At 31.8% G+C, this 27,998-nt stretch overlaps 4 protein-coding genes across 4 annotated transcripts; 2 read left to right on the forward strand and 2 right to left on the reverse strand.

Moving 5' to 3' along the window:
- Nucleotides 1–2,660: 2,660 nt before the first annotated feature.
- LOC105761016 (putative UDP-glucuronate:xylan alpha-glucuronosyltransferase 4) lies at nt 2,661–6,033 on the reverse strand. The gene is made up of 2 exons (XM_052623023.1): nt 5,279–6,033; nt 2,661–3,600 (listed from the first exon to the last, which is right to left on the reverse strand). The coding sequence occupies exons 1-2, from the start codon at nt 6,031–6,033 to the stop codon at nt 2,700–2,702; spliced, it is 1,656 nt and encodes a 551-aa protein (XP_052478983.1). The 3' UTR covers nt 2,661–2,699.
- Nucleotides 6,034–9,042: 3,009 nt separating this feature from the next.
- LOC105761015 (peroxisomal adenine nucleotide carrier 1) lies at nt 9,043–11,805 on the forward strand. Its single transcript, XM_012578659.2, has 5 exons — nt 9,043–9,293; nt 9,806–10,037; nt 10,616–10,762; nt 10,894–11,051; nt 11,142–11,805. The coding sequence occupies exons 1-5, from the start codon at nt 9,151–9,153 to the stop codon at nt 11,425–11,427; spliced, it is 966 nt and encodes a 321-aa protein (XP_012434113.1). The 5' UTR covers nt 9,043–9,150; the 3' UTR covers nt 11,428–11,805.
- A 2,752-nt stretch (nt 11,806–14,557) lies between these two features.
- On the forward strand, nt 14,558–17,200 carry LOC105761014 (uncharacterized). Its single transcript, XM_012578658.2, has 6 exons — nt 14,558–14,747; nt 14,892–14,931; nt 15,158–15,238; nt 15,678–15,876; nt 16,249–16,516; nt 16,797–17,200. Exons 1-6 carry the CDS (start codon nt 14,691–14,693, stop codon nt 17,001–17,003), a joined length of 852 nt encoding a protein of 283 aa, XP_012434112.1. The 5' UTR covers nt 14,558–14,690; the 3' UTR covers nt 17,004–17,200.
- Nucleotides 17,201–21,434: 4,234 nt separating this feature from the next.
- Nucleotides 21,435–27,274, reverse strand: LOC105761013 (uncharacterized). Its single transcript, XM_012578657.2, has 10 exons — nt 26,287–27,274; nt 25,843–26,091; nt 25,273–25,557; nt 25,105–25,173; nt 24,349–24,840; nt 24,183–24,251; nt 23,689–23,853; nt 22,992–23,208; nt 22,562–22,903; nt 21,435–22,001 (listed from the first exon to the last, which is right to left on the reverse strand). Exons 1-10 carry the CDS (start codon nt 27,172–27,174, stop codon nt 21,886–21,888), a joined length of 2,892 nt encoding a protein of 963 aa, XP_012434111.1. The 5' UTR covers nt 27,175–27,274; the 3' UTR covers nt 21,435–21,885.
- Nucleotides 27,275–27,998: the final 724 nt, after the last annotated feature.

The raw sequence follows: 27,998 nt of genomic DNA on the forward strand, positions 1-27,998 counted from the left end.
ATAATTTATTTAATTGATTTTGATGTTTTGAAATTTAAATTTTCAATATTGAAAAAGAAAAAGAGAACTTTCGCTAAGGGGTAAACAAGTACAATGTGACAATTTTAAAAGCATTATTTTAGTTTCTACTATTTATTCACTTTAATCCTTTATGTTTTTTTACCCCCTCCGATATTATAAAAAAGGATATTTTTTGAGTGACTAAAATGAAAGCAATCTGGAAGTTGGGTGACCAAAATGAAAGTGTGAACGTGATGCAGTTCGTACAAGTTAACTGTAGTTAGAGATTTAACGGTTGGATGACTAAAATGAAAATGCCCTAAAAGTTGGGTGACCAACTAGGTAGTTTACCCTCTTTTCAATTTTAGAAAAATAATAAAATTCAAATTACTTTTATTTCAGGTTAAATTTTGTTATCAATCCTTGTACTTCGCAAAAGTTATGGATTTAATCCATGTAATTTAATCTGTTATTTTTAGTCCCTATACTTTTAAAATTTAAAACTTAAGTCCTCATCAAATGATAATTATAAATTCATTATGCTTTGTTATTTTAAAAATTTGATGCATCAAACATATTATAATATGTGTAATACCATGTTAGTTTATTATTTACACATATTATTTACTAAAAAATCGATTAATGGATTAATGAAAGTCATTTTGTATCAAGATTGAAATTTTAAAATTTGAAAAGCATATGGACTTAGAATGATCTAATTGGAGAAAATGGAACAAATCTACAATTGTGCGTATAGTACATGACTAGTAATCGAATTTAACTGCATTTAATTTAATCGCTACTATTTGGGTTGGAACTAAGATTTTAAATTGAAAAATACAATGATTAAAATTGATAAAATTAAAGTGTAGAAATAGATCCATAATTTTCGTAAAGTATAGGGACTAATAACAGAATGTAACCTTTATTTTATTTAAAAATAGAATGGAAGAAGGAATGTTAGTAGTATAAGGAGAAAAGTACAACTTTTGAAATATATTATTTGGAAAATGCTTCTATTAAGTTATGTAGCAATGACTAATTAGGTTTCATTTTCTTAATAGTAACAAATTTGAAACTTTAATAAAAATAATTATTAAATATAAAAATTCTAATAAGAATTAAATAATTATTAATTGAAAAACTAATGATACCAATTAAGTTATCATATTTTTAATTCTACATTAATTATTAAAGTTAACAAAAGCATATTTTACTTTTAGTACCATTAAGGTTAAAATACTAAAAAGAAAATGTTAATTATTAGGAAGCCATAATGAATTTCATTAAATTATTAGTAAGTTTACGTTTTAGTCATTTAATTTTAAAACATTACGAATAGGTCACTAAATTATTTGAAAGTTTTCATTTTAATAATTCAGTTATTAAACTTATTGCTGTATGACATTCTCCACTCGCATTGCTTGAACCAGTCGAAATCTCTTCTTCTTCTTCTTTTTCTATAGCTTTTTTCACGAAGCAACTTTAAATATTACAAACTTATGAACCAAAATTCAAAAAGTTTTTTTTTCTTTGATCTTCAATACTAATTGTCCAATTTTTTGGATCTAAGGTGTGTTATTTTACTTGTCATCTACTGTACCAATTGTCGAATTGTTGCTTGAAGCTCACTAATTGAACTAGGGATGAGCAAAATTCGATTCGACTCGAAAAATTTAAAAAAAAATTCAAAATTCAAATTATTCGAGTTAATCAAATCAATTCTAATTTTTTTGAATTTCAATTTTGAATCGAATTAAATTTTTAAATTCGAATAACTCGAATAATTCGAATAAACCAATTAAAAACTTTATAATTTTAAATTTTAAATTTATATTCTCTACTCCTCAAGCCCAAATTCTTTTATAATACTCATTTCCCCGAAAGCCCAAACCCACCCCATTCACCCCAAAGCCCGTCTACCATTTTCCCAATTTCCAAAAGCCTGGCCAGCCCCACCATCCCATTTTTCCCAAAAGTCAAGATTCCATCATCCATTTTCTTCTTCAATTCAACCTAAACTCACAATTCCCAAATACCAATTTTTTTATTCTTAAAAAAGAACCTCTAAATTAAACCCCAAATCAATTCTTCTCTTCTTCCAAAAAAAAAAACCCTTAAATTAAACCCTTCATTCTTCTTCTTCTTCTTCAGATAATTCAAACCCCTTAAATCAAAATCCCGATAATGATGAGTCCAAGAAGAAAATTTTAAAGAAATATATTTTTTTAAATTACATAAAAATAAATAACATCAAAATTATTTTTAAATTTAACTCGAACAAATATATTCGATTCGATTCAAATTCCATTTCATTCAACTCGATTAGTAAAAATTTCAAATTGAGTTAGGACAATGAAATAGGATTCGGAAGCTTAATTAACTCAAAATTTTTCTATTCGATTCGATCGAATACTCACCCTTAGACCGAACTATTTTTGAAAAACAAAAAGCTTAACAATTTAGTTTCTTAATTAAAAACTTTAGAATAGTTCAATGACTTAAATAAAAATTTTTAAATAATTCAATAACTATTTTGTAACATTTTGAAATTAAGTGATTCATGAAATTTGAAATTTGAGACTAATGTGAACAGAAAGTCGATCAACCATTATTTTCAATCCTTGAATCTTAAACTCAGATTGCAAAATGACAAAATATTTCTGATTTTTCCCTTCAAGAATTGGGCACCCTTTTCTTTATTGAACAAGATTGTACTGTCGAGGATCAGTTACACCAATCTTCCAATGTTCATCGGGTAAGCTAAGTTTCTTAGCAACCCTTCTCCATTTCTTTATCCTCCAATTCATATGTGGACTCAACCCACAATATTGCTTCAGTCTCTCAGGCATTTCATCATATACTTGCCACCATTTCTCATGAGCTTTATCACTAGCGAAAACCTGTCTTTCCTTTATATCCCAATTACAATCATAGTCTCTGTAACACATCCATGGCTTCAAACCCAAATAATGAATCGCAGAAAGATCATCAGGTATCTTTTCACGATTTAAACTGTGGTTCCCATCAAAATACTTGAGGAAATTAACTTCTTTAGGCAACCTATGCCACCAAGTGAACATTTCATTCAAAAACCCTTGGTCTCCTCCGTTGTATGATCCCACCTTGAAGCTTTTCAACATTAAATCTTCGAAGGTACACAGTGAAGGCTCGATCACCATGATCCCTGAATTGAACAGAGTTCTATCATTTCCAGCAGCTGAAATCTGGGGATAATGAAAGACCCAATCCATGTTTTTGAAAACCAGAAAATCTGAATCAATGAAAACGACTTTGCGATACCATGTTAACATCCAGATTCGGAGCTTGCTGTAATTCCATTCGTTGTATGAACCTTTCTCAGCAAAGGGGCTTCGAATTCGTTCGATTTGTCTTGTTTTCCAGCCGGCAGTTCTTAGGCCTGTTAAGGATCTTGGGGATACGTGTTCATCGTGGAGAAGCAGTAAATCTTTCGTTGAATTGGTTCGAATAATGCTTTGTGCCAAAGCTATGGCGCCACATACATAAGCTTCGGAGGAGTGAAGAACTGTTACATATGCTTCCCTGTGATTAAATTGCCTGTTTTTCAGCTTACTTTGCCTTGCATTATCTGTGGAATAAAGATAAAATTGTATTACAAAAACAACAATTTAGGTTTTATTTGATGAAATTTAAATAGCAATTAGTCCAAATCACTAATAGTTTGATATGAATTTTTTTATTAAAAATTCAATACTCGAAACTCAAATGCTAATCTAATATCTCAAAATTCTCAAGAATTCAATTTCGCCATTGAACCAAAGTCTGATTAATGACCAACGGAATTTTATTTTAATACAATGCCTAACTCTACTTAAGGATGAAATGAGGTATTGGTGCTCACATGTTACTCGAATTTGAATCGAAAAAAATTTGAACTCAATTCGGTATTTGTCGAGCCAAACTCTAGCTCAAGCAACTCAACCTATTGATTGAGTCGAATTCGAGTTTAGTAATACTTGATTTGAATGACTAATAAGTCTTATCGAGCTTTTCATATTTTTTATATTATTAAATTTCATTATTGCTCTTAATATATATTATTAACCCTAAATTTAATTATCAAGCTGAGCTCGAACTTGAATATAGACATTGTGTATCAAAAAAGAGAGTACAAAAATTAGTAAACTAGTTTAATCGAGCTCGAACTTGAGTAGCTTACTTATATCTCGAGCTAAGCTCGAGTTTAAAAATAAATGCCTAATCGAGCTCCGAATTTCAAATCGACCTCGAGCTAAGTAGCATTTCGACTCGACTTGGTTCGATTACACCCTTAATTTTACCTATAATTTTCCCGAATCTTTAAATTGAAGGAAAAACACAATTAAGTGCAATCAATTAAACTAGACTCATCATGACTAATGAATTTTTTTTTTTGAATTACAATAACAGCGTAAAGCCAAAACAACCAACGCGACTAGCGCGATTCGAACAAAAACCATATTTAGAGCAGCGAACACTCTTGACCGTTAGACCAACACATGAGGTTCATGACTAATGAAAATTTTAAACTGCATTAATGGTGACTAAGGCATAAAATTAAAATTAATAGTAATAAATTATGGCAAATTATTAAAGTGAAAGGTACTAAATACAAATTTTAGTGGTTAGTAATAAATGTAGAATGAAATTTAGATTCTAGTTTACAGTGCTATTATTTCAATATTTAAGACAATTTTGCGTAAATGAGTTATGAACAATAAGCTTTAATGAGTAAAAATTCCAAAAATAAATATAGCAAATCTTGACATTTAATATTTACCTATAAACATGGCAAGGTCAAATATATGCCACCATACCAAAAGTTGTATTACCTTATATGAATTCTCTTTGTTTGGTATGATAATTAATTCAAAATTAGAGGTATTTCGGTTTTTTCTTTGAAGTTAAATTTAAATAAAATTATCAATTGAATCTTAATTCGATTGATATTGGCGTTATTGTTCGTACAAGAGGACGTGGGCTCGAGTGCGAAGCGCATTATCCTTTTATTTAAAAGTTGGGGAGAGGCTATTGGTAATTTTAAATATTGTATTGAAAAGAACAAATACCCAAGAATTTATTATGTGAAGAATTATTAATTTAATTAAAGTATCACTCAGAAATTAATTAATTAATTTTTAATCAATAGACCCTATATTTGAATTTATACAATTTAAAACTCTCATAACATGTAATTTTTTTTGAATTTTTTCAAAGAAAAAAAAAATATTAAACAAAACTAAAAGCAAACTAAAACAAACCTGTTTTTCCAAATGGATAAGCAATTTGGCATGTCCCTGGAGGCATGAGCACCTTTTGTTTCAGCCTCTTCAGCTCAGGCTTATACACCCAATGATCCCCTTCCTTCCTCAACAGATCATCACATCTGAATATCTCCGGCATCGGCCCACAATGGCCGATGAACACCGCGTACACCTCCCATTTAACGTCCGGCCCTTTGGCCCAACCACTCCTTACCAAAAGATTAGCCACCACCAAATTCACTTGTAACCTAAACACATCCCTCATCCCTGCCTCAGTTGTCCACCCATCACATGGTACCTTAGCCACCACGACATTAAGGTCCCAATACTCCTCCAGCCGTGGCACGGGGATCTCCGGACATGTCGGCGGGTGCAAGTTCGAGTCTTCATTAATCCAAACAGGAAAAAAATCCTTCCATTCTCTTACCTTAGAAACACAATTAAAATGTACACGAACGGTATCAACAAGTGAACCATATCCATGCACTTCATATTGACTCGCTTCTTCATCATTGAAATTAACTAAACCAACCTTGATCTTCTTATCACCGTTACTCTCTTCTTGAATAAGATCAAACCATCTCGGATTTGTAAACAATTGATTAGGTTGATCTGTTTCGACCTTAAATCTGTTGACAATGTTGTTTTTTGATCCGAAAAATATAAAAAAGATTGATAGTGATAAAGAGAGAAGAATTAGGGAGAGAGTGAAGAGCTTTTGGTTGGAATGAAGGGTTTTGTGAGCCATTTTTGGTGTAGGGATTCAGCTCTTAACATTCAAATTTATAAGGAAATAAAGATGGAAAGGGTTGGTAGTGTTTAGGCAAACATTTCTATGTGCATGCTTACATGGTGGGTAGATTCTTAACCATCGAGTATTGATGTTGTGCTCCCAACATTTTTACTATCATCAAACTCCAAATTTGAATAATTGTATATTTGATGAATGATAATTTAAATGACAATTTTTTAAAATAGTTTACATAAAAATAAAATAGTTTAAATGACAATTATCATTGTTAATGCAGGAGGATGTGAGTTCGAGTGCACTGAAGTGTATTATCCTCCTATTTACGAGTTGGGGCGGTATTGTGTCAAAAATAGCAGATATTATCAAAATCTATAATGAGATTGATTAATAAAAAAATATTCATTAGATAAATTAATATTAAGGTTAGATATATGTCATTGATCCCTATATTCTTCACAAATTTAATTTTATACTTTTATTTTAAAAATTTAGGTCCTATTTTTCAGTTAAAGAACTTAAAAGAATAAGAATATTGTGAAGATTTATCGATACATTTCATTGATTCAACTGATCAATGATTGAACAATATAAAATATTTAGGCTATATTATTTTATTATTTTTAAAATGTACAATTTAAAAAATTAAAAATATATTTAATATTTTATAATTAATATATATACAACTAAACTATGCTTCGCATAGAATAATTTAAAATGTTTTAAAATTTAGGATCAATCTAGAATTTGAGTCATAATTTAAGGATGTCTAATACAATTAATCTAAATTTTTATTAAATTAAGAAATTATAATTAAAATAGTTTTAAAAATGAGCATTTTAACAAATTTATAGGGACCGATTCCAACTTAATACCAAAATTTTTAATGAAAATTCTAATTTCTTACCTCAAGGAAAATTATATAAAATTGAAATCAATTGAAGTTTAGATTTGGGGATTTTTTTTCATCCTACATAAAAATATAATTTTCATATAATAAATTTAAATACAAAAAAAATTAAAATGGGACACTTACAAAAAAAAAAAAAAACGTTTTCAATAATTGTTATGTGCAACCAATATTTGTTTTTGGCAGGAAACAGCACCAGGAAAAAAAATGCTTGTTTCCTTGCAAATTAGATTTCAAGATTGGGGATCCATTTGAAAACCTTGACAATCACTTTCTCATTAATGGGTCAATTTTGGTTCCTTAAATGACTTGAATATATCGTTTACAATCTTCCACAGCCATTTTTAAGCTATTATTCAAAAGCTTACCCTAAAATTTTGGGAAAACATTAACTTACTTGAATTGATAATAGTGTTATATCATTCAGCTTAATTTATAACATTTCGTACCCACATTTGTATTGTGTCAATTAAACTTGATTATGGGTCAAACTGAATCGGGTTCGGATTGGATCAATATAAAATTTTAGTTCTGTTTTTTAGGTTTGAGTCTAACCCGAAAAATTAGTTTAAAATTTTACTTAAGTCCAATAAAAAATTGTTAAGCCCGAGCCTGGCCAGTTCGTCCCTCCCGTGTTAATTTTTTATATTATTATTTATATAAAAATAAATTTAAAAATATAATACATCAAATACACTAAAAGTATTAAAATAAAAGTTTCTCAATAAATTGAACATATATTAAAAAATCTTTATACTTAAAATAACAATAAAATAGTTACAACTTAGCAAGCAAATGCCTCTAAAATAGTAACAAAATTAACAATAAAATAAGAATTATATAATATTCAAATAATAATAACAAAATAATAGCAATATAATAATAAAATGACATCAAAACAACCTAATAGCAAAGAAAAAATTTAGTCAAATTCGGGCCAGTTAACCTGAGACAAAAAATCTTACTCAACACTTAACCCGTTTAAAAGATGAATCTTATTTTTTATTTAAGTTCATTTTTTAAACTAATTTTTTTTATCTAAATCCTTCCAATTTTTTAAATAAATTTTGGAGCCTAAACGGGTAGTGATACCCATAATCAGGTGTAGCCGCCACCCAAATATGCAAAGATACCGCATAATCATGTTGGTGGTTTTAGTCTTTACTTACTTATCCCACTTTCACCACCTGTCTGTATTCAATTGGATTTGCCTTCGTTGATCATCGCCATAATTCAAAGTCATACCATTTTTATGAAATTTTTATTGAAAATCTGAAAAAGCAGATTAGATTTTTTTTGGAATTTTATTAATATTAAAAATTAAGATCAAATTAATAAAAAGTGTAAATATTAAATCTTAAATTTATCATTGTATCAAAAAATATCATCCATCAGCTAATGACCTAATTGAGATTTTTTTAAAAATCAGTTTTAACAAATGAGTGACAAAAAAATTTAATATTGATAATATTGGTAGTAAAATTGAAAGTTTTTTTAGTTGGATAATCAAAACAAAAATAAAGATGAGTTCGGTTCGATTTGATCGATCTTTTGAAATTTTTTAACCGACCATGATAGTTTTATTTAAGTTTCGGTTTTTTATTTTAACTTTAAGTTTTGAGTTTAAGAGTTATTTTATTATTGGATAATATTTTAATTGTTTTATAAATATTTCTTAAAAATAAAATTTTAAGTGAATAAAAATAATCAAGTCTTTTATATTATTTTAAAAAATTATTTAACAATTTTAAATAAATATTTTTATTTTTACATGATAAATTAAACAAATACTATCAATTTATCCAATTTGTCAGAAATATAATAATCAATAACTATGGAGACAAAACGCCGTTAGTAACGGCTGACTTGGGCGACTACTAAGAAGAGTAAATATTACCACGGTACGAACTACCGACTGTCCAGCTCATCTGATCCGTTAAAAACGATACAATTGACGTAAGCATGGCCGTTAAAATGGACGGAGAAATCCCACGTTTTTTCAAATCCCAATACAAAGAAACGACAGCGCATCTCCATCTCGCTAGCGTGTTTTCTTTTTCAGCTACCTCTCTTTCCTTCTTCCTATATATATTAAAAACCAGATCAAAACAATTTCATAGAAGAATTCAACTTCTAATTCACAAAGCCTAATCAAAATATTGAGGAAAAAAAAAGAGAGTACATAAATAAAGAAGAAAATCTTTTAGATGGCTGTTGATTTAGAGTCCTTATCGGAGGCTACTTCAGGTGCTTTAGGGTCATTGTTAAGCACCACGATTTTGTACCCTCTTGACACTTGCAAAACCAAGTATCAAGTCGAGGTTCAAGACCATGGTCAACGAAAATACAGGTAACCCAGTTCTTGTTTTCGAGTTTCTTTTTTAAATTTTTTGATGTTTCTAAATTCTGGGTTTGTTTTGTTGTGATCATGATGATCCGGGTAATTCTGAAATTTGATTTTTTTTTTAATGTGTGAATTTGTGTTGAAATGACTCTCTTTGTTAATATGGCTTCAGGGTTTTTTATTAGCTGTGTTGATTGTTAGGTGGTTTAAAAAATAAAATAACTTTTTTTTCCTGGGGTTGTGTCTTTGAATGAGTTTGCAACAGTTTTACCTTATAGATTTAGTCATGTTAATTGAATTGGATCATATGAATTGTAATTGAGCAGCAGTTTTTACCTTATAGATTTAGTTCCCTTCACTTTACTGTTCATGTTATGTGTTTTACCTTTTGATAATATGCTTGAAAAATGAAGATGCTTATTCTATTTTGATCATACTACAAGGCCTGTTGGCAATGCAGGAAGTTCTTGGATTTAACTTGTCAGTTTTCTGATCTTAATTTCTCTTATCTTATGTAGGAACCTGTCAGATGTATTATGGGAAGCGATATCTAACCGCCAAGTTATTTCCTTATACCAGGGATTAGGCACAAAAAACCTACAGTCATTTATTGCACAATTTGTTTATTTTTATGGATATAGCTACTTCAAAAGACTGTATCTAGAAAAGAGTGGTTTCAAATCGATTGGGACAAAAGCAAACTTGATTCTTGCTGCTGCAGCAGGGGCTTGTACTGCTATTGTCACTCAGGTGAGACGAGTCACTTATGTTTTCGTTTTGTTCCAATCCTTATTGCATAGTGTATAGATATTGAACTGTAGGATACTTTGGAAAATATGGAACACTCGATCTTCCATGTTCATTTGGAAACTACAATCATTTATGACTTGCACTTTTGATTGAAAGCATTTCATGTTGCTACAAAGACAGATTAAACATGACAAAAAACGTGCTACATTGAAATTTCTGTAAAAAAAATATCGAAAAGGAATAGAAAATGAAACTTTAATGCCATTGAAATTTAGAATGCAAAGTCTTTGGTTTATCTTTTATTATTGGACACTCCTGTCTAATACTTTGATTATGAATGACCTTTTGATTGACTACTCCTTTGTTTTACATCATGGAGATAGTTGACCGGTAATAAGAAATTTTATACTGTTAACATTATTGATTTGTGAACTGAAGTGGAAAAGATACTGATGTTGTTGCCATTAAAGTTTCAACTTTCAACTATCTTTCTTTATCATGTACAATTTTGCTGTCCGAAGAGCATATGTATTTTAATGCTGGTGGTTGATGTAAAATACTTGGTTTATCACTTGTAGCCCCTGGATACAGCCTCCTCAAGAATGCAGACAAGTGCATATGGAAAATCAAAAGGGCTCTGGAAGACCCTCACAGAGGGCACTTTGAGTGATGCATTCGATGGCCTTGGCATATCTCTTTTACTGACCTCCAACCCTGCAATTCAGGTGCTACACCCTGCTTTGAATTTAAAACAATAGACTGCTTGCCTATAAAGTTATTCTCGATTCTTACTCTTGAATATTGATTGTTAAGTTCCCGTCCCCATAACTAAGGCTAGATTTATGGTAAACTGCAGTTTACAGTATTTGATCAGCTGAAACAACGACTACTTAAGCAAAAACTGAAGGAAGCAGACCATGATTCTTCTCCAGTAGTTCTATCTGCCTTTACAGCTTTCCTGGTAGGCGCAATATCGAAGAGTGTTGCAACTATCTTGACTTATCCAGCAATCAGGTGCATACCTGCTCTCCCAAATCTTGACACTATAAAAGCATGCTTTAGAGTGCACTATATGGAAGTAATATGTTTACCTACTCAATGCAGGTGCAAGGTAATGATCCAAGCCTCAGATCCAGACGAAGATGATGATAAAACTAAGAGAGCTCAACGAAAACCACGGAAAACAGTGTCAAGTGTTTTCTGTAATATCTGGAAAAAGGAAGGGATTCCCGGCTTTTTCAAAGGAATAGAGGCTCAAATCACAAAGACTGTATTAAGCTCCGCTTTGCTTCTAATGATCAAAGAGAAAATTTCAGCCACCACTTGGGTTCTTATCCTTGCTATCCAAAGGTATTTGTTGCTTACAAGGGGTAAATTAAAAAAGGCATGATATGAACACTATCAGATATTACTTGGAGATCAAGTTAATACTCCGGCTTCATTAGAGCACAAAGCATAGCTGCAGCAACATAGATGTAAACTAACCAGAGCTCTCTCTTTGTGCTTCATCCCCGAAATAATCCTGTATGCCAGAATACAATGCGAAGACACTCGCATAATATGTACTTATAGTACAATTGCATATCCTGTTCGAATTATAGTACACCATTATCTGTCATTCTTTTTTTCTGGTTAGAAGAGGGGAGCATTTTTGCTCAAAACTTCGAAATGGCTGTTGTTGGCCATATATCATAGCTTATGATTCTTTTGTACTTGTTATCTGAATTAGTCTTACCATGACAGGCAAGGGCTTAAAAGTTTTTCAGAATTCTTTTGTGATTAAAGTATTATAAATGCCATTTCTTTAATAGATATATATATTTGTAGAATATGGTGAAAGGTATATAAAAATGTGATTTTGACAATTAAGCTGTTCAGCGACAATCAGATGCAAGTTGAATAATTTATCAGTCATTTCCTTGTCTCCTTTGCTGAATATTTACATCATACATAGTTCCCGGTAATAGCCAACGGTTTGACACACTACAGTCACACGCCCATCGTTTTAATTACATTATGATAGTACATGATGTTGTTTGTGTTATCCTTTAACCAAAAAATTGAAAAACTTAAAAATAAAAAACTTTTAAATTTTTTCAAAAGAAACAATTAAGCCTTATTTTTTTTTCACGTACTTGATCTTTTAAAATGCATTAAAAAGATTCTTAAACTTTTTAAAAAAAAGCAATTAAGTCCTTGCTTTTATTTTGCATTCAATTGAGTACTTGAATTGCCAAAAAGCATTAAAAACCCTCAAACTTAAAAAAAAACAAAAAATTAAGTCCCTTTTTTTTTTCACTCAATTAGGCTTTTTAACAATTAACCGTTGAAGTTGATTGCCCTTAATTTTTTCAGTTAAAGTCACTCTGTGTCACAACCACGACATGACATGCAGCAAAAACATTATAGAAAATAAAAATCCATAAAGTTATAAAAATTATTAAATTTTAATAAAAAATTTATAAAATTATAAAATTCTACAAAAATCATAAAAAAAATTATAAAATACATCAAAAAGACCCTATAACCATTAACTTTAACTGTTGATCGTTAAAGTTAACGACTCTCAGTTTTTTCCAGTTAAAGCCATCATTTGTTACAACACAGTGTAACATGTGGCGAAAAATAATAAAAAATAAAAATCAATAAAAATTATAAAAAAATTTATAAAATTCTTCTTTTAGTACGATAATTTTTATATTTTTTACAAATTTTATATTTCTTTATAATTTAAAAATTTTCTTACGACTTTATAAAATTTTTAATTGTTTTCTAAATTTCTATATATTTTATATTTTTATGATTTTTATAAAATTTACACTTTTTATATTTTTTACAATTTTTTCTATTTTTATAACTTTTATTAATTTTTATTTTTATAATTTTTTTGTGACATGTGGTGGCTTTAACTAAAAAATTAGGATGGTTAACTTTAACAGTCAATTGTTAAAGTATTCAATTGAGTGCAAAAAAAAAGTAGGGTTTAATTATTTTTTTGAAAAAGTTTGAGGGCTTTTTTATGTATTTTGGTAGTTCAAGTACTTAATTGAGTGTAAAAAACATAGGAACTTAATTGCTTTTTATTTTGAAAAGTTTAAGAAACTTTTTATGCATTTTAAAAGTTTAAATACCTAATTTAGTACAAATAAAATAGGGACTTAATTTTTTGAAAAAAATTGAGAATTTTTAGAAAAAAAACCTATAAACTACTGATTTTTAAAATTGTACCATAAAAGATCAGAGATTTGCATCACATAGTATCAACATATTTCTAAAATAATTAATAAATTAATGTTATACCAACCCAATTGAATAAGAAAACAAGCCTTAGATCCAACCATACTTGTTGGCAAAAGGTGAAATCAGAAAATTTTACTTGAGGTCAAGATAAGAATATAAATAGTTGGGGTTAAATTAAAAAAAAAAATAATGCTAAAAAGATTAAATTGTATTACTAAACAATGAGACACATTTTACTTCGTCTTTCCTCGCTGGCGAAATATGCATAACCATCCACCCAACAAAAATACTTGCAATAAATTATAAAACATGCTCCTGTCCACATCAACTTCACCCAATCACATGCCTAGAATGGCTTCATCTTTTACGCACTTTCATGCAACCAACACCCATATAAATGCTCCTTTATGTCCACATCAGATTATGGGTTCAGCCTCAATAAAATTTTATGCCTAAGTTTAGCTTGGTTTAAAAGATAAACTTAAAATTTTATAGTTAAGTAAATTACTTTTATAAAAATAAATTTTAAAAATATAGTACATTAAATAAATTAAAAATATTAAAATAAATGTTTTTTAATAAATTAAAAATAAATTAAAAAATTATTTATACTTAAATAATATTAAGATATGTACAACTTAATAAGTAAATATTTCTAAAATAATAATAAAATTAACAATAAAATAAGAATTATATAATATTTAAATAATAACAACAAAATAGTAGTAATATAATAACGAAAATACACCAAAACAACAACATGAAAGCAATATATATTTTTTTTTTGCAACTTCGGGCTAAGTCAAGTTCAAACAAAAAACTTATTCGAAACGGGTCTCTTTTTTGCTCAAGCCAAAATTTCAAACCTATATTTTTTATCCAAACATTTCCACTTCTCGAACATGCCATAATCAGGTTTAGTCTATCTTCAGCAATACCATTACTTGCTCTACTATTACTCTATTGAAAGACCCCTTCAATAGTTATCAACTTTCGTAACTTAAGCAATAGAAAGCATTGGAGTCTTTCAAAAATACAAGCTTTGGCAGCCTCCATAATTTTTTTTTATCTTGCAGTCTAACCCAGACGCAGAGTCTCCCGCTTATCCTCCTTCGAGGAAGGCGTTAATAAAATATTATGAGAAAATTTGACGAGATACGTTGATTTAAAATGTAAAATGGATAGAGCCAAGCCCAATGTAGTCCAATAACCGAAATCCATGTTTTTTATTTGGGCCGATATTCTCGGATCCTGTCTTAATCCAAAATTTTCGCTCAATTTGACACAAAACAAACAGGAAAAATTATTTACAAAAAATAAAAATAAAAACCTCTCGACTTCAACAAGAGAGAGAAGATCTGTAGAACGAAGAGAAGAGAAGGGAAAAAAAAGTGAAAGAAAAGAGACGCAAAGATGATGTCCGGAGGTTATACCAGCATTGATAACCAGAAAGTTTCTGGATCCGTACCCGTAAGTTTTGTTTTACGAATTGTTTTTTTTTTAATTATTCTCAATTTAGGATTTTAATTTTGTTTTTGTTTTTCTTTTTTTTGGGGGGGGGATAAAATTGATTAGATCTCGTTCTCTAATTTTTTTTAATCCTTAATTTCACAGGCCGTTTCGGATTCCGGCCGTGTCCCGGTCCAATTCGCAGGTGCTCGTTTTATTATAATTGTCAAATTATGGATCTGAATTGAAATTCTAGTATTTTTGTAATTGTTTGATTGCTAGAAATGTAGGAAATGAAAGGATTATCGTAATTTGATAAATGAGTTGAATTTGTGATTTAATGGATAATGGAGTGTTAAGAGTGTTGTTTTAGCTTTAAGGTATCTAATTTGTGTGTATTATTATTATTTTAAATTAATTAATTATTGTAGATTCGGGCCTTCAAACATTTCCTCCATCGGGTGTGCAGGGGAAGATCTCTGGTGGAACTCTACCTCCATCTGATGCCGACGGTATTTCTCATTTTCTTTTTTCTTTTGATTTTTGTATTAGGTTAATCTCAGTCATGACAGTGCTTGTGCTTTGATTTGTTCATCGTGCATTATGTAAAGGGTTCATGATGCCGGTCGCATTGCATGTTCAAATTGCATTAGCTTTATCATCATGCCGATGAATTAGTAATTTAAGGATTTGGTTTGATCAAGTACTTAGTATGAAAAATGATCCATAACATCAATGATACATTTGAAATAGTTGCTTTATATGCATGTATCAAACAGTTGAATGAAAGTAAATTTCAAATAGACTTAAATATGATTTCCAATATGTGTAGTTTAGATGACGGATCTAATTAGCTTGTCACATGAACAAAATTTGTTGTTATGTTGGTCGAAAAATGATGTCATTTTGTTGAGGCAGATTCTGAAAAATGAGGTCATTTTGTTGAGGCAGATTCATTTTCAAGACCTGCTGGTGGCTCTTCTAGTGGCTCTGATGAACCACAAGCAAGTGGATGGCTTCATAAATTCACAGTTGCTGCATACAAGCCATATTTTGATGTTGATACTACAGATGTTTTGGATAGACTTAAGGAGTCACTCTATCCATTTAGGGGAACATTTACAGAGAAAACAGCTACCAACCCAGATTTGTGAGTTTTCTCCCCGTGGCTCGTTTGTATTTAAAGATAGTGAGCTAAGCATTGAATAATTATCAAGTTTGGATGTATGAGAAGTTATTTAAGCTTGAGACTAGAAAGTTTGTTTGCTATTTCACTTGATTACAAACATTTATTTAGGAATGTGTGCCTAAAATACTAAATAAAAAGGAAAAAGAGTTTATCATTGCCGAACTTTAGTTTCTTGGATATTATCAGACATGCAATTCAAGTATGCCTTTCTGAAAATATTTCTCTCAGTAACTTTCATCTAATAACTTTCATCTTCTGGAAATATTTCACTTTGTCTTTTCTTCACCCTTCTTTGCCACTCACGCATGATTGAAAATGCTCAATGTTGTTCAGATATGGACCATTCTGGATTTGCACCACTCTTATATTTGTAGCAGCGTCTATTGGGACATTTGTGACCTATGTAGCACACAAGCTCCGGGATAAAGAATGGAATTATGACATAAATCTGGTTACATGGTCTGCTGGTGTGTTCTATGGCTATGTCACTGTCGTTCCTCTTGTCTTGTATGTTATTCTCAAGTACTTCTCAGCACCATCAGGCCTTGTCCAACTGTTTTGTCTATATGGATACTCATTATTTATCTTTATTCCAGCACTGGTAAGTTCTTTCGTTTTCGAATATTGTTCTCTGAATGAACTGAGTAAACTGTCTGAAGGAAATAAGAACCTCATGCTTGAAATGTTCATGTGGAAAATATTCATTGTAAAGCTAACATCTCGACTTTCAGAGATTTTGCTCGAGTGAGGCATATTATCTGGACGTTCTTGTCCTTAACAACATAACATTTAATATAACATATATGTGTGATATAACAGTCTTTCGTCAATGTTCTATAACTTCATTTGTAGCTAAAAATTTTGTTTGTACTTGGTTGCAGTGTCTATCTGTTGTCCCCTTGGAAATTTTCAGATGGATAATTGCAGCTGTAGCTGGGTTCATGTCAGCAACTTTTGTGGCACTTAATCTCAAAGCTCACATTACTTCAGCTGGAGAAAGATGGGTCTTGATCGTTGCTGGCATCTTTCTGTTGCAGCTGGGTCTTGCTGTTGTGCTCAAACTCTATTTGTTCACCGTTTCGGTATAAGAGTAAGCCGTTCTTCCGTAAAGCTAAATCGGTTTAGTTGTAGATCACAAAGAAAGTGAATTTTTGTCCTTCGGCCGTTTAATTGGCGAAAATATTATTCATGATCAAGTAAAAACATCATGTATTCATTCATTTTTAATGCCTGTGGGAATATGAATTGCAATTGGGTATCCCAATGTAATTGCAGCTTTTCTTCACCATTGTCTCTTACAAACTTGATTTACAATTGTTCCTTACAAAAAATATATGTTGTAACAAACCCGAAAACTATGAAATACCGGTTAGATCGGTTAAACTTCTGGTTACTGGTCGACCGAGAGGTCAACTTAATGTTTTAGACAACTAGAGGTAAATTCCCTGCAAAGGTGATTGAAGATATAGACAGATGAGTAAAGGCAGGGAACATGAACAAAAATTTGACCATTTATGGTGAATGATAACAATAATAATGTCTCAATGCTCTATTGTTGCAGCTTTCATTCCAATAATTCAACACTGATTGAAAAAAAATTTTTGTGGACAAACTTAATTGAGAAACACAAGCAATAGTCAACTTCACATCATTTCATGCTTTGGATCTTATGTGAAAAAAAAAAAGGATTTAGAAGAGTCCATAACCATCATGTTTTTCAATAAAAATTTGTTTCCATGTCCTCCCTTTGAGTCAAAACATGTGGGCTTCTTCTCTCTTATTTGGGGGCCTTAACAGAGTTTCTAATAATGTTATAATTAGCATGTTAGGGATATGTTTAGACTTTTGATTCACAAATCATAATCATGTAAAAGGAAAAAAATGAATAATTGAAAAGGGGGGGGGGTAAAAGTAAAAGACAAATCTTAAACACAAGATTATGGAAATCATTATTTGCACTATGGGCAATAGCTGCCATGAGGAAGTCCATGAGAAGATACAAAATCTTATTAAAATATTATTAGTTTGAAACCTAAACCCTATAAGCTAAAACAGCAGAAAAGATGAAGATGCCTTTTTATAAGAAAAATGTATTGTTTTCTTCAAAAGGCAAATAACCCCATTTTTTATAACATAAAGAAATGGCAAAATGAGTGGTGGTAGCCCTTGAAAACTGCATTAATGTAGAACATTAGCAATAGGAAGAAACGGGTAAGTAAGGGTCAAATGTAAGATCCTGAAAATGAGGTCCCTTTGTGAGATTACTTTTTTTTTTCTTTTTCTTTTTTGTGTTAGGTGTAGTTTAAAATTTTATTATTTTTATCTGTTGGAATTTGAGTGACATTAGCTTGACTTAGCATGGCTGGAATGGTCTTAGATTTGGACTAGAATGAACCACCATTCATCCACTCTCAAAAGAGTTCCAAAATACCCTTTTAATTTCAATTAATCACGTACTAAACCATGTACTCGTGTTAAACACATATCAATATTTACACTTATCTTGAATTCGAGTAACAAAAGATTTTGCTAATCGTATTAGCAATTCCAAGAGTGTAATTGGGTAAAAATTATTGAAGCTATATTTTGTCCACTTTATTAAAAAAATAGACAAATTAGTCTTTGTACATTAGATTAAAAAGAAAATTGGTCCTGCTCTTAAGAAATTCATCTATTTTTATTGTTAAAAATTGGTCTTTACATGTTAACATAAGGTACACATAGCCTGCCATATGTTATTGTTTGATTATTTTATTAGTCAAACCAATTTTTAACCGTACAAATGAATAAAATTTTAACGAAAATAACCATTTTGCTCTTTATTCTAACAGAACTAATTTACTTTCTTTTTTGAATAAAATAACAAAATACAATCTTCCCAGACAAAACTTCTTGTACACTATTATCACATATGGGACAACTTTGGTACTCAAAATTATTAGAAAAGTGCAAGCTGTTACAGTGGGCTCCTCCTATAGAAAGTGCCCAAGCAAAAAAGTCTGTAGATCCCCCGCATTGTCAAATGCAAGGGAATTTGACCATAAAATTTTTAGTTTTACCATTTGAATATTTGGCTTTTGCATACCCCTATATAACATTTCTACCAACTTAAAAAACTTTCTAGTTCAAACTCTCCTTTCTTTCTGATCTTTTGTTCTCCCACTTTCAGCTTGTAGTGTAAGAGAGACAATGGTGTCAAAGGGTTTAATAGGGTATGTTTTGTTGATAATGCTGAGTATTTCAGCTCTAAAAAATGGAGTGTTGGGAGCAAGGTTACTAGCAGAGAAGGTTGAAGATGAAGAGAAGACTGAGAGAAGTTGGAAGGATCAGAATCTGGATAATGGGAGTGATGGGTTTTTTGCAACAATTAACAGAGAAGTCCCTTCTTGTCCTGATCCACTACACAACAAGTAGCAAACGCGATACATATATACCTTTCACAAGCTGTATATACATAGTTCCTATTGTTGTCCTTTTTTTTTTTTTTTGTTTCCCCTTATATATTCAAAGTTCTTTATATAGGAACTCTAAGAATGAGTCTTGGTTTGTAGGAGACTTGTACGCAAAAAAAGGGAATATGAATTTATATCATATATTGGATACAAAATGTAACCTCTTGTTTCTTTTTTTTTTTTTTGGTTGATCAAAATTTTGATGTGGTTGTTAATTGTTTTCAAATCAAGACAAAGATCAATATTTCATTCTTTCATACTTTTATATGATCTTTTGGTTCAGTATTTCAGCAAAGATATCTCTTTTGATGGTTAAGAAATTTGGGGAAGTTCAATCTGAACACATGATAGAAAAGATGAGGGATTGTTGTTGAACTTAAAAGAATGATTGATATCCATAATATAAAAAAGACTTGGATGGGAAAACATTTATCTTAAAAGAGACTCTTCATCCATCATATGCATGTGTTTCCAATTTCATATTCTTAAAAATATCCTTGTTGATATTTGTGTCTAAAATATGTTCAATTATGGGTATAAGGATACAATCCTCTACATATATGGATGAACTTTGATAAACTTAATACCCTAATTCGGAGATACTGTTGAGGAGAAGAAGAGGTTAGAAGCTTGGGCGATGGTTCTCACGCTGACAATAGGAACCATGCCTCCATATAGGTTAGGATTCAAATCCTACCTATGACAAATGGTTACCATTTCTTTGGCAGGTGACCATGTGCCATGCACAGTCCAACTTGGCAAGGCACTTTCGGGCGCTTTCGTTTGGTGAACTCGTGTCCAAGGTGGCTTCTTTAGACACTCGAGTTCTTTGTAGAGTCTAGAGACAAAACACTGGCTCAACTTGGGGACAATGTCGACCCATCGAGGAATCTTTTAACTTCAGACTGATGACAATTCGAAGACTTCTCCGGAAAAAAAGTTGGCTTTCCCCTCAACAAATACCTAATCTGATACTCATTATCGAGTCTAAGTAAAATAGAAGGAAAGCAAAGTAGAAAACCAGTGATAGAATATGGCGGAAGCATAAACCCCAACAACCTTGCTCGAGTAAGGACTTGAAAGCTGAAGGTAACAAGGTAAGCATGCACAACTGTGAATAAGATCAGCAATGCATCAGGATATCATCATTCTTTGACTACCAAATTCATCTCTTGATTACCATGAATATAAAATTGATTGATGTGTTAACTCTTTGAAATTTCAATGTTTTGGACTCTTGTTTTGTTCCCAAGGGCTAGCATGCATTTTCTAACTAGATTAGATCAATAGGTTTGAATTTACCCCAACACTTAGGGCCCTCACCACCCATTTTATACGCCTACAAGGGAAAAAAATACTTCAAATCATGTTTACATTTAAAGAACTTGTGAAGTAAAAACCACAAGTGTTAAGAGTAGTACTTTGCAAGAAAGGTATATTTGATACATACATGTTTAACATTTTCGGTAAAATTATCACAAAGACTCTTATATTAGGAGTCAAATTGCAATTTACCTTTTACTCAAAAAAAATGAATAATTAATCTCTATACGTTAGATCAAAAGTTAATTGATCTTTCTGTTAAAAGTTACATCAATTTCTATTATTAAAAGCTAGTCATTATACATTAACATAAGGTACACATTATTCTGTCAACCAAGTCAGTTTTAATAATAGAAATGGACATAAATTTTAACAAAAAAGACTAATCTGCTCTTTGATCTACCGTTCAAGGACTAATTTGTCTATTTTCTTACTAAAAGAGAAAATACAATCTGACTCGTAATATAAAAACCTTCATGATACTTTTACCTAACATTTTCCAAAATAAGATATTTTCATAGCTAAGTTCTAGTACGCATAAAACACAGATATTTAAAAAAGAAATTAAAAGATCAGAGCTTCAAATACTGATTAGTGAAGCAGTATGGTTGTGTGAGCCCATGGTCACAGCAATGATTCTGAAAGCAAGCAAGGGTCTGAAACAGTTCAGTCCAAAATTTCTCCATACATTACAGCAGCTTCTAAGACACCCAACAGGCGTTTCAACATATGTTGCACAATTGGTACAAAATAAAGACTTTTTTTCATTTAAATTATTGGTGTTGCAGTACAAAATGAGAAAATCATATAAAGACACTGATGAACTAATTTGCCTCACAACTCTTCTCTAGATGTATGGGGGGTGCTTATTTGATTCACCCAGTTTGCAAATGAATAATAGAATACAAGCAAATCATAAATTAAGACGAGATTTCTACATCAAATTGCTATATAACAGCTCTCTCAAAAAGAATGACAACCAATCTAAGTAAATATTGAATAGATATTTGGCTTAATTAAGCACCTAGCACCTTGCACCACATCAGATTCTGGATAACTCAAAGTGTTACTGCATTTTCTTTCCAAAGTAAAATCCTAGTACTGGGGCAACCCTGATTACAATCCAGAAACTTCATTCAGTGTGACCTATGCTGTGAAACTTTTGGAAATGTACCTTCGTCTTTTCATGACAGCATTATTTTCGAGCATGTATGAGCAGCAAATTTGGTGGATCACGACTTATTAAATTTGCCCACAAGTTGACAATGGTTACAAAGTAATGCCGTCCATCCCAAAGCACCATTTTCATGCCTGATAAAAGAGAATCAAGATAATTTTAGAGACTGATTCAAGTGGTCCTAAAAAAGATAGTTCAGATTCAATTGAGGAGTCGCATAATCTTTTGCTTGGTTATATTCCAAGATCAAGTAAAACGATATCCTTTAGAATCAGTTATCATACTTCAAAAGATAATCTGTTAACTAAGCATGATTATCAGGTTGGTAAATCAGATTAATCTGTTAAGGGGAAAATTAACGTGTTAATATGATTATGATATCAAAACTTCACCCTACATTGGCCCTAAAAGGAACTTAAAAGCCAAGAACATTGACAATGTTTTATTAAGTTCAAAGTTTATGGAACTTAGGTTTGAAAACGTCAAGGACTAACTAATCAGGGTTATCTGAAAGGCCGAGGTGTATCATCCATGAATCTACACTCTTAAAGACCCTATAGAGCAAGCACATTGAATGATCTACCTACACCTAACAGACGACAGCCTGAAATAGCTCTCTCTCTGTTTACTTCTTTGTCCTAGGGAAAATTTTATAGTTATCCTGTTCTTAGCTTAAAACCAAAAAATTTCATACCTGGCACTGCTCCTGCAGTTAAACCTGACAGACAACATGTAGATTCTTGTTCCGAGAAAACTTGTTTATAGAGTTCATGCGCGTCAGGATCATGAATACTCTGAATGGAACCAAGTAAAGCTTCAACATCATATTTTAAATCTGTCAAATCAGTCAGATTTTGAAGGGCTTCTTCAAGCCCTGAACTTGACCACACAGAAGAACACTCCCTCACAAGAGCAGGGAAGTTTGTGGGATTTTCAGAACTAAACAATATCCAAGGTTTGTAGAGTTTGGCAGACAAAGATCCGACAATTTTGACAACTCTGTGAATTTCTCCAAGAGCTAGAATGTACTGTCTGCCTGCAGATGCCCCAAATATCATCTCAATAAACTTAACACAACAAAGAGTTAAAAAAAAATTTATATGCTCGACTTTCAAGTGAAGCACCTTGAGGTTTAGACAATAATTGACGGTGGATGTTTTTCTGCAATGACTGCTTCCAAATCATAGAACCATGTTTCAGCTCTAGTGCACAAACAGTCAAAATCCTCAACCACGTAGATACATAATAAGATTGATCCTCAGCTGACCCTAATTTTAGAACCTTTAATGTTGATGCAGCATGTTTCAAGAGTTCAATTGTTGATGCCATATTCTTCTCTGCCTATTGAATTGAAAATACAAGCCAAGGTCATGCCATGGTCAAAGCCACTAATTAAAAAAAAAAAAAATCACCAATCTTATGGAAAAGAGAATACTACATAGCATTTCATATTCGGAGATGTTAGTTCAGATATAGCCATCCATACTGAGAAATAGTAGATTTATGAACATAAATATACGACAAACAGGTGCATGAAGGGGAGCTTATGGGTATTGAATCTAGGATATCAGCTAGAATCCTACATAACAACAGCCTGTTATGGAAAGTAGATCAACTTGATGTTTGGGAGTTCTGAAAATAAAAGGGGTAATACCAGATATAGTCCCACCAGATGATGGTCCTAGACTCCTAGGAGTTGTAACGGATGGAAACAACTATACTTTTACATTTTGTTAATGTGTCTATCAAGATTTGAATCAAATCAATTTCTCAAAAAATAAGAGCATATAGACCCATGAATCAAAGCCAAAAGATACGAACCAATGATAATTTCTCTGATAACTGATATTCAGATTCCAGCACTTGAAACTTTTTTTCTAGTAGAACCTTTGCATATTCACCAAGGTGAATACTTCTTGACTGGAGATTCTCTGAGGTGACTTCTTCAGATATTATGCCATCTTTTTGCAGTTCATTATATAGACCCTACAACCACAGGCAACAGACATGATCCTGACATTAAATATTCAATGAACATGAACAACTATATAATCATCCAAGGATAATACTGTTTAATTGGAAATTTGTCTTGTTTAAATTAAATATAAACTGTACAAACAGTGTCAAAAGAAATCTTCCAAATTTATGATTCTAGTATGAAGTGAGAAGGGGTCACAAATTCAAGAAAAATAAACAGAAAGGGATTTTTATAGACACTCATCTAATCATTTTGGCATGTACCATCCAAATAAGACTCCAGAAATAATAGAAAAGGGAAACGAACATATCAAGAAAGATAAGAAATAACAGCATACCAGGATTTCCTCCTCAATAGCTTTTACTTCAGCATCTTCACCAGAAGGAGCAGCAGTACTTTTATCTTTCTAATTAAAAGCATATTTCAGAAACAAAATACTTTTAAAAACATTGATATCAACAAAAAGGAGACGAGAAGAAATGAAATTAAATGACTCTACCAACCTTCATATTCTCAAGATGGCTAAGTGCAACAAAGCACAATTCAGTGGTCAATTTAGAATACAAGTCCAGATAATCATTTAGCTCCGTTTTGATAGTGTATTTTTCATATGAATCTCCAAAACTGAATGAAGAATTCTGGTTTTCTCCTCCAGTTCCAGAAACGGCACCTTTAAATTCCCAGGAGTCGTCATCAAAACTATCACCATTTACTAAACTGGAACCCACATCTATCTGAGAGGAAAGAAGTCCATTTTCACTTGGATTGCTGATTGGATTTAAAGAAGTATTTGTCTCAGATTGGCTATATAAACTTGATATAAGATCATTGATGGATATATTTGAACGAGTATCCTTCAAGCCAGCATTTGTAGTGGTTGGTTTAAGAATGGAAACATCTTCATGTTTCAATGGATCCTCAGTTTCAATTTCTTCATCACCAAAGATGGACAGGGGCAATGCTGCTTTGTTTTTCTTTGAAGTTTCCTCATTCCCCTACACACATTAAAGGGAAGATGAACAGTGAACAAAAGAAGAAAATTTTCCAATGTGTACCACTAGTAACTTTTCTCTCAAATGACAAACAAAATACAATTTGTTAGATGAAGAGGTATGTCTTATGCAACAGGCATTTGATGCTTAACATGAGCTCAATTTATAGAAGCTTAGCACAACATATCCGATCCACCAAAGCCCCATCAAGTTTTTCTTTTTTTTTTTTTAACGATATTTTTCTCAAGCAGCAAAATGATCTAATACCTGGATATGACCGTCAAATGAAAAACCTTCAACCGCAGATGAGGAAGCATCAGCAACCCTTGGCTCTTCCTATGGATATAAGTGTAAAAACATTGAGCTTGATAAGGCAAATTGATTGTGATATAAAAAGAGAAAAAAAGAATGAACATATATCAATCAATTCATCACCTTAGCCTTTGATTCATGTCCAAAAGTTGCGTCCTTAAAAGCCCAGGACATTCCGCCAGAACCAATATTTATACCAGCTGAAGAAGAAATCTCACCATCTTTAGTATCATTCTGCTTGCTTTGAGATTCAAAACTAGGGGAGAAACTAAATCCTAAGTCCCATTCACCAGGTTTCTTAGATATTCCATCTGATGTGCCAAAGAAATCACTAGAACCATTTGCGCCATGCCCAAACCCAAAGCTGAATTCAGCTCCCTGAGGTTTTTCCCGATCCTGGTCCTCAACCTTTAAAGTAGTAAATGTGAGCAGCAGTGAACAAAATAAAGTCCCTGAACAACTTATCAATTGATGAAAATATATGTATTAATCAAACTTGAAATACAAAAGGATTGCCTTTATGTATAAACAAGAGCCACATGCAAAAATTATACATCCTACACACTAGTAACAACAAACTATCACCACTAACAAAAAGTAAAAGAACTTACAGAACAGTTTTGTGGATATCTGGTTAACAAGGATTTGCTGGCTTATCGAAATGACAAAAAAAAAAAGAAGTTAAACTTTTACCTTAGCATCACCGGTTGTGAAGCGAGTCTCGGGCTCTGCAGCCTTGAATTCCCATCCATCATCATCATCATCATCATCATCATCATCAACACTAGTCTTATCATTTTCATCAACTAAATTAGAGTCCAACCTACTTGCATTTGCGTTTACCCCATTAATATTTGAACTCAGCACACTGGTATTTGTACCCAATGGATCCCAACTCGAAGTAGACATATTGCAATTCGACATTCGCACATTTGGATTACTCTAATAAAACAAAAGGTTAAACAACATCAACAAAGAACCCGTAAAAAAAAAAACACTTTCTAAACTGTCATTTATTTACATTCTACAAGAGGGTTATGTATCAAAATTTCTATGCCTTCTCACTTCTTTTTAGTCAAATATGAAAACTGGAAATGACATTAACAATCAAAATAACAAAAGAGCTATAAACTTTACCTTCAAATTTTCAGCTGCAGCTTCTGCTTTTGGCTCTGCGCCTTTAAATTCCCACCCATCATCATCCTCCTCATCAACCAAAACAGAATTCCCCGCATTCGAATCCAAATTCAACCCTTCCTGACCCCAACTCGACCCATTTGAGCTCAAATCCAACCCGCTTAACCCCATATTCACTTCTTTTCTTTCCATCCCAAATGCATACCCATTTGAACCTAAATTCTCCTCTTTTTTAACCGAAGCAGGACCGTTTATACTCAAATCCAATGCATCCACCTTCAACCCTGATCCGTTTAACCCCGAATTCAATCCGTTCCAATTCCAAGTCTCCGCCTTAGAATTCAAATCAATTGCCTTCTTAACATCCACACCCGACCTAAACCCATTTGCCTCGTTCCCCTTCTCTTTCTCTTTATACAAATCCGCTAACACATCATTTAAATTCGATCCTTTTTCCTTCAAATTTACGTCCTGTTTAGGGAACGAAAACGAACTGTTCACACCATTAAACCCTGCGTCCACTGCGTCAGATCCCCCATCCTCTTTTTCTTCTTCCCCGAAAATCGACAACGGTAAAGCTCCAGTCAGCTTGTCCCATTGGGCTTTCACCGATTCCACTCGGCTCGGAGCCGAGTCGGATTGAGTTAGAGGGGGTGAGCCGGGAGAGGAATCAAACTGAAAGTCATTGACGGGAAGAGATTCAGTGCGAGAGATATTATTGCTGGAGTTAATGAAATCTCCCCAATCATCGTCGTCGTCGTCGTTGGCGGCGGCAGCGGTGGTGGTCATGTCTTTGGCGGAGAACTGAGGACCATTGATCGAATGTGACGATGAGGAAGAAAAGAACATGAAATCGCCGAATCCAACGTCATCGCCGATTCCGGCCATAGTTTCGAAGGCGTCAACAGCTCTTTCCTTATTTCCCTTTTTTTCGCGCGATCGATCGGTTGATCTAAAAATCTCTGCTTTTTATTTCGAAGCATGTTGTGAAGAACGGGTGCGTAGATTTAGGTTGTGCGCACCTACCGCAGTTAAAATGGTTGGCCCATTGGCCTTTTCCTCTAAATTAATTAAAAAACAAAACAAAACCAAAAAAAACAGTAGCCCCATTATTCGAGCTGTCTTTTGGCCCATTTTGTTTTATATATATATTATTTATTTATGAGATTAAATATTTTTATGTTAAAACAAATATAATACGTATATTAATGGGAATTTTCATAAATGATTTTTTATATTCTTTTGCAAGTTAAAAGTAAAACGAATATAAGTAATATTTTCCCATAAGAAGCTTTCTGAGTTTGCGTCACTCTTCATCCGGTTTTCTAATTTAGTTGAGTATTTACAAAATATTTTTATTTTTGTAAAATAATTAATATAATTATGAGGATTTTTGTCATCAAATTATGTAAAATCCAGAAAAATATGTTTGATGTGATTCAAACCCAAAATACCACAATTTTCAATATATTACTGTTTTAATTAAAACATCTAATTCTTAAATCATTTTTATAAATATATTTGTTACATAAATTTTTCACTCACATCATCAAGTGCGCTATAATATAGTAATTAATAATATTATTGTTATTTTCATGTTATTTTATTTATAATATAATATAATTATAAAGATTTATATTTTATCAAGATTTGTTTGGAGTAATGATTAATATTCTCATCTCGCATTTAGATAGTACGAGTTTAAATCTTGT

Source organism: Gossypium raimondii, chromosome 11, assembly GCF_025698545.1.
Source record: "Gossypium raimondii isolate GPD5lz chromosome 11, ASM2569854v1, whole genome shotgun sequence".
In the NCBI taxonomy this organism is placed as follows: domain Eukaryota; kingdom Viridiplantae; phylum Streptophyta; class Magnoliopsida; order Malvales; family Malvaceae; genus Gossypium; species Gossypium raimondii.

Excerpts from the sequence above, each read along its gene's own strand:
- LOC105761014 (XM_012578658.2), top strand. The coding sequence starts at position 14,691 with ATGATGTCCGGAGGTTATACCAGCATTGATAACCAGAAAGTTTCTGGA. Across the intron at positions 15,239-15,677 it reads ACCTCCATCTGATGCCGACG|ATTCATTTTCAAGACCTGCT; the intron begins GTATTTCTCATT and ends TTGTTGAGGCAG. Across the intron at positions 15,877-16,248 it reads ACAGCTACCAACCCAGATTT|ATATGGACCATTCTGGATTT; the intron begins GTGAGTTTTCTC and ends AATGTTGTTCAG.
- LOC105761013 (XM_012578657.2), bottom strand. The coding sequence starts at position 27,174 with ATGGCCGGAATCGGCGATGACGTTGGATTCGGCGATTTCATGTTCTTT. Across the intron at positions 25,558-25,842 it reads TCACAACCGGTGATGCTAAG|GTTGAGGACCAGGATCGGGA; the intron begins GTAAAAGTTTAA and ends ACTACTTTAAAG. Across the intron at positions 22,904-22,991 it reads ATTATTGTCTAAACCTCAAG|GCAGACAGTACATTCTAGCT; the intron begins GTGCTTCACTTG and ends GGGCATCTGCAG.
- LOC105761015 (XM_012578659.2), top strand. The coding sequence starts at position 9,151 with ATGGCTGTTGATTTAGAGTCCTTATCGGAGGCTACTTCAGGTGCTTTA. Across the intron at positions 10,038-10,615 it reads GTACTGCTATTGTCACTCAG|CCCCTGGATACAGCCTCCTC; the intron begins GTGAGACGAGTC and ends TATCACTTGTAG. Across the intron at positions 11,052-11,141 it reads TTGACTTATCCAGCAATCAG|GTGCAAGGTAATGATCCAAG; the intron begins GTGCATACCTGC and ends TACTCAATGCAG.
- LOC105761016 (XM_052623023.1), bottom strand. The coding sequence starts at position 6,033 with ATGGCTCACAAAACCCTTCATTCCAACCAAAAGCTCTTCACTCTCTCC. Across the intron at positions 3,601-5,278 it reads CCATTTGGAAAAACAGGTTT|GCAAAGTAAGCTGAAAAACA; the intron begins GTTTTAGTTTGC and ends AGATAATGCAAG.